The sequence below is a fragment of the Marmota marmota genome, unplaced genomic scaffold (genome assembly GCF_001458135.2).
Source record: "Marmota marmota marmota unplaced genomic scaffold, marMar, whole genome shotgun sequence".
Classification (NCBI taxonomy): domain Eukaryota; kingdom Metazoa; phylum Chordata; class Mammalia; order Rodentia; family Sciuridae; genus Marmota; species Marmota marmota.
In genome coordinates, this window is record NW_026000305.1 from 5,721,076 (window position 1) to 5,727,301 (window position 6,226).

At 33.4% G+C, this 6,226-nt stretch overlaps 1 protein-coding gene across 1 annotated transcript in view; it reads left to right on the forward strand.

Annotated features, from left to right (window-relative positions):
* Positions 1 to 5,948, forward strand: part of Hmgn5 (high mobility group nucleosome binding domain 5) — a gene marked incomplete at its 3' end in the record, with an annotated part of 57,174 nt that extends 51,226 nt beyond the window's left edge. Inside the window, exons 2-7 of the mRNA XM_015502100.2 lie at positions 42 to 181; positions 1,924 to 1,953; positions 2,497 to 2,526; positions 2,805 to 2,858; positions 4,407 to 4,541; positions 5,475 to 5,948. Of these exons, the coding sequence (XP_015357586.2) occupies positions 167 to 181; positions 1,924 to 1,953; positions 2,497 to 2,526; positions 2,805 to 2,858; positions 4,407 to 4,541; positions 5,475 to 5,948 (738 nt within the window). The remainder of the gene's footprint in view (positions 1 to 41; positions 182 to 1,923; positions 1,954 to 2,496; positions 2,527 to 2,804; positions 2,859 to 4,406; positions 4,542 to 5,474) is intronic.
* Between the last annotated feature and the right edge of the window lie 278 nt (positions 5,949 to 6,226).

Genomic DNA, 6,226 nt, shown 5'->3' on the forward strand with positions numbered 1-6,226 from the left:
TTTTTTTTTTTTTTTTTTTTTTTTTTTTTTTTTTTTTTGAGGCGAGTACAGGTCGTGCGGCAATTAGTTCATTGAAAACTCAGTTGCTGTCCCAGCGGTCGGACAGAGAGTGCTCTAGTCTAGGCTTCTTTTCTGCTATTAAGATCTTCTATAGAGAGCTGCAACAATGCCCAAAAGAAAGGTAAGTGAAATGGGAAGACCGAAGGGGAGATTAACTTGTGTAATACAAATTTCCTAAGGCAGATAATTTTTAAAAAGCATTTCAGCTTCTAGTTTGATTTTATGATGTACTGAAAGGACAGGGAGGGAAGGGCAAAGAGCTGTCGGTGTAAGGTTTAAGATGATCTCGCATGCAACTGGTAGTTCACTTTTGGCGTGTTTTGTTTAAGGAGAAGAATCGCTGGAGAGGTGTCTCCATGCTGAATTACAAACAGCCATAGCGCTGTGCTGTCGCTTCCTACCCCACCCCCCTCCCTTCGCTTACCCTATTGGAGAACACTTCTCCCAACCACACTTCCAGGGAACAGTTTCCTACTCTGCCTCCGGGTTTTCTTGGGGCACGATCACCTTTGGGGAAAGGAAAACTACAGCTTTCTCCTATATTTGCCTTTGTTCTTTCCGTTTTCTTCCCCCCCCCCTTTTTTTTTCTCTTCCCTCCTCCACTTCTTGTCATGCCAGATGGCTGTGCAATGGTAACTCTGTGCCATTAGGCGGCGCAGACTTCAAACTATCCTAGCAAAGGGAGAGATTCACAGATGTAATTAGAAACTTCAGGGCTGGGAGATCTGGCACACTCCAAGATTTCTAGCTAAAGGTGAAAAGGTGATAAGAGAGCCGTGGCCGATAAACTATTGCCTATGTTGGGGAAGAGTGGGATTTATTCACTTTAGACATACAGAGTTGATCTGAGTTGTTCAGATCTTCTGCCAAAGCTCACTTCAAAATTCCTGGCTCCTTTCAGAAGGGAAATAAGTACACGCTTGGTTTTATTTTTTCCTTGTTTATTTTTCATCAGTATCTTCTAAGGGAAATGGAATGCTATTTCGTTGTTTGATAAAGCCATAAAACACAGTCCTAATATAAGACATTATGATTGTTTTTATATTAATCCTATTAATCTGCCCACCTTCCCTGCTCCTAGAGCCTAAGAATAAGGCTGAAATTCCCCAGTGCTCTAGGGCTGCATGAATCGTGCAATAGCTTGATAACTCCTAGGCTGAACGGATATTCAGATATGGAAAGCAATCGTTTCTAATCACCATCCCCCTTCCTCATATTCCCGCTGTTCTGCTGGTATGCTTTTCTAGGCTTGTGAAATGAGTCTTGCTATTTCAGAGAGCTGACAGCAACCTTGGAGCAGGTAGTGGCGGGAAGTTTTTAAATCCGCGGCTGAATTTCCAGAGTAAAGCATTAACGTTGTTAACAAAGAGGTTTGCTCTCTAAAGCATTGTGTGGGTTGTAATTCTTGTACGCAAAACTTGAAGAGAATAAGTCCAGAATCAGTAGAGAGGGTCGGATAGGTACATATATTTGCACAGCACATACAAGACAAAACAGACTGTGATATTGCATGAAACGACACCTTCGTTTTTTCCCTCCCCCACCCTAATTTTGGCTTTAAAACTGTACTGCAGGTTAATTCAAAAAGAAAATGGTTTGTTTTTTAGATACTGTTTACACAAGAAGATGGCATTGACTATCAGTTGTGTAAACGTATGTCTTAAGTATGCTTATGAATCTGTGCATGCTTGCACTTTGGTAGACAGCAGAATATAGTTCCTAGGAAACATCACATGGCTACTTGAGAGGGAACTCAGGAAAACATCGTAAGTGGTATATTGCAACTATAATCCATAGGTAGTATTTTTATTTATATGCTTACATTGATAACCTTATTTCTGTGTAATATTGTTCTCTGTATAGGCTGCAGGTCAAAGTGATGTGAAGCAAGAGGTGAGTGTCTTTAATTTTAAAATCTGCCTGAAAAAAAATACACTTATTCTATAGACTTCAGGTAGAATAAGGATCTAAACATACATGCTGGTTGGTATATTTGTACCATATGAGTATCAATATGGTATGCCAGTGAGCTCTTTCATAAATACAATAATAAAAACTCCAAGCTTCTTGAAATCTAGGACTGTGTGCCTATTAAGATTGGAAAAGAACATCTTAAGAAATAAGAAATGCTTTGTCAGTTAGAAAGAAGGGACTACATTTTCATTTTTAAATATGACCCTTGTTACTAGTCATCATGGTCCTTTATCTTAGGAAGTGAAGCTTAATTTGGGATTTTTCCCCTTAGCCTATGGAGGGTCTAGAGAAAGGGAAAAATGAAACCTTAAATTTCTACATTTATATTCTAACCAATTTCACAATTGCCTCTTTAATGACAATATTTATGTAGTGTTCCATCAAATAGTGTCACTACAATAAAAATCATTCTAGTTTTGTGTAATAATAATTCTCTTAACTGATATTTTTTTTCACTTATAGCCAAAGAGAAGATCAGCCAGATTGTCTGCTGTAAGTAGTCCTTTGAAAAAGCAGCCCATGTATTGTGAAAACTAATTTTAAAATTTAGGGAATTCTGAATAATATTATATTTGATGTAAGAATGAGTTTTGAAGTTTTAAGAAAAAATTTTCACACTTAGGAACTACACTTTTTTCCCTAATACTCAATTTATATCATACATATTTATTTTAATTCAGAGGCAGGATTTTATTTTTAAGGTTCTTTCTTCAATATAATTTCTTCATTTTTCCCTCTTTTTACATGACTTAATTTTTTTTTAAATGCAGATGCCTGTGCCCATTATACCAGAGTTGAAACCCAAAAGATCATCAACTTCAAGGGTAAATATTCAACTTCAAATGTTGAAAGAATATTGCTTTTCTGAAGAAATAACTTATGAAAATGCATATATCTGATTATTTTGCTTTTTGAATTTTGTTCAATTAATAATATATTTTACTATATAGTACATATAAAATAATTAGGTGGGGAATTTTTTTCCTGTTTCATAATGATCCACCAGGTTTTGGTATTTTTAAAGTATTTTCATACACATAATTTTTCAGTGGACATAATTGATTTTATATAGATTTCTATGCTGAGATGTTGTGGCTAAAGTCATGTAGACAGAGAAATAACCTCAATATTAAATTCACTTTTAATTGCTTCACACATATTTTAAGGATTTGTTAAATTACTAAAGTCATAGAAATTTGAGGAACATTAGAAATCATCTAATCCTATCATTTTATAGTTGAAGAAATCGCAAATTGTTGTCATGTTGATAAAGTGCTATGAAATCTTTGATTGGAAGGTATTGCTAGAACTAGGGAAAGTAAAGTTTTATTAAGTAATAATTGATCTATTCATATCAGTGACAACAGAAAAGTGTTTATTTTTATTTTATAGTGTCTATGCCTTTTAATGATATTAATCACAGTTAATTTGTATATTGATACAATAGTTATAGTATTGTTCTTCTACAAGTTCTACTTTGAATTCTTAGAATATACAAATAAATACACACATAATAACAAAATGTGATAATAAAAACATGTATTAAGAATTTGTTCTTAATTTTTCTCCATTATACTTTTCAAGCTCACTATTTTATAAAGTTAACTACCCAATTTATAACTTATTAAAACAGTAAATACATTTTATTTTCTTTTAAAAAGAGGAGATTGGGCTGGAGGTATAGTTCAGTGTTTGAGCACTTGCCTAGCACAAACAAGGCCCTAGGTTTGATCATCAGCATTACAAAGAGAGAGAGAGAGAGAGAGAGAGAGAGAGAGAAGAAGTGAGAGGAGGAGGGGGGAGGGGGAGAAAATAATGCTAGATTAAATGATATACTATAAAATTATAGATATTAAAATTATTTACCTTTCTTGGCTTTTAGTTTCTCACTTGTTAAAAAACAATAGCATATTTATATTGTAATTTAGAATTTCTAAAGTAATTTTATATTTGCCTCTTATAAGGTAACTATGACTTGGGTGGTATTGCTCTTTGTACAAATGATAAAACAACCTCAAAGTGATGTATGCTTTTGTTCAAGGTCACATCACATAAGTGACATATCTACAATTCAAGCACAGTTGTTCTGGCCCTTTAACCCAGTGGTCTTTCTACTACCTATATAGCCAGGCATAGAACATTCTTGATAAAGCATTCCTGATTTAAGTCATTTTAAAAATATATGCTACTTTACGTTTTCAATAAAACAAAGTGCGTTATATTAACTTCGTTGACATTGGGCTTATATGTAGCATTTTAAAGCTTTTCCCTAAATTACCACTACAGCTGATAAAGGAAATTTGACCAATTCATCAACATTCTGATTAAATTATGTATTTATTTATTTTTATTCTTTTTGTGTCATTGCACAGAAAATTACCGAAAATGATATGATGGGAAAAAACATAGATACAAATGCCAAAGCAGTTGTTGAAGACAAACAAGATGAAGTTGTTGAAGAAAAGAACAATGAAAATGCTGAAAATGGAGAAGCCAAAATTATAGAGGTATCTTACAATGTTAACAAATTTATCCACTTGAAAGCTTGAAAATGGATGCAATGGAAAGAAATATTATTTGCCTTTTATTTTAAAAGTTTAGAAACATTAAATGAATAATGATTATACAATTAATAGTAACTAAAGAGAAATGATAATTTAAAATATGAGAATTTAAAGGTACTGGCAATGGGAGAAGTGGCCTAGTTTGGTATTACTTGGAAAATGCTAGTGATCATGACTTGGTACTAATATAATGACCCTCTTATTAAATGCAGGCCAATCCTCTCTTGCTTTAGTCAGCATATGGACTATATGTAAATTCCTTTCCAAGAAATCCCCTTCCTGTAAATTCCCTTTATTTTCCCTATAGATTACAAATCAGGACATTATATAAGTGTTTTAATAGTTTTTTTGCATATTTAATGCATCATTCATTTTCAGATATTGTAGTAAAATACTGAAAATGGGATATAATGATCAAATCTACAAAACAAACATATATATGTGGAGTATCTTCTGTAAGTGTATAGGATTTTGCAATAACCTTTATTTTTAAAAAGCCCAAATTTCCTCTTTATAAAAACAAAATGTATCATTTTCCCAAGGACTATATTTTGTTTACATGCATGCTACTCAGTGAGAATTACTAACACAGAATGACTCTGTAATCCTGTGTTTATTTTGTTCTTCATATTTGTAATGAAAAATATTTATATGAATAAGCCTTCCCAAATTTACTGTTGCAGATTTCTATTTGTGGGTGTTTGTGTGGCTTTATTTATTTCTTAGAATATTTGCCTATGTTGTGATTTTTCTATAGGTGAATTACTTTGTTGTAAAATAAGTATTAGTTTTTCCATGAAATAGATACAATCTGATTTAAGTAGGTGGGAGAAACTGTTCCAAATTTACTATTTTCTTGCTTCACTACAAATTTAGGTACCAGTTCCTGCAAAAGAACTTGGGGAAATAAAAGAAGAAAATATCAAAGAAGATGAAGAAGAGAAAGAAACGGTGGCAGCAGAAGGAAAAAAAGATGAAAAAGATCCAAAAGATGAAGATCAAAATAAAGAAGAAAAAGGAGAAGATGGAAAAGAAGACCAAGATGAAAAAGATAAAGAACAAGATAGAAATGAGGACAAAGATACAAATGAGAAAGGAGAAGATGGAACAAAGGAAGACCAAAAAGAACAAGAGGGTAAAGAGCAAGAGGGGGAAGAAGGAAAAGGGAAAAAAGAAGATGGAAAGGAGGACAAAGATGGAATAAGCAAAGGAGATGATAGAGAGGGGGAAGACAGAAAAGAGAAAGGAGATGGAAAAGATGATGAAGATGGTGAAAAGGAAGAAGACAGACAAGAAAAAGATGATAAAGAGAAAGATGAAACAGAGGAGGAAGATGGAAAAGGCAAAGAAGACGAAGAAGAGGAGGAGGAAGATAGAAATGAAGGTAAAAATGAGGAAGAAAATGGAAAGGACAGTGAAGAAGATGGAAAAGATGAGGAAGGAGGAAAAGAAGAAGAAGCAAAAGAAGAAGAAAGAGAAAAAGAGGAAGAAGAAGGAAAAGAGGAAAAAGAAGAAAAAGAGGAAAAAGTAGGAAAAGAAGAAGGAAAAGAGAAAAAAGTAGGAAAAGAAGAAGAAAGAAAAGAGAAAAAAGAAGGAAAAGAGGAAGAAGAAGGAAAAGAAGAAAATGG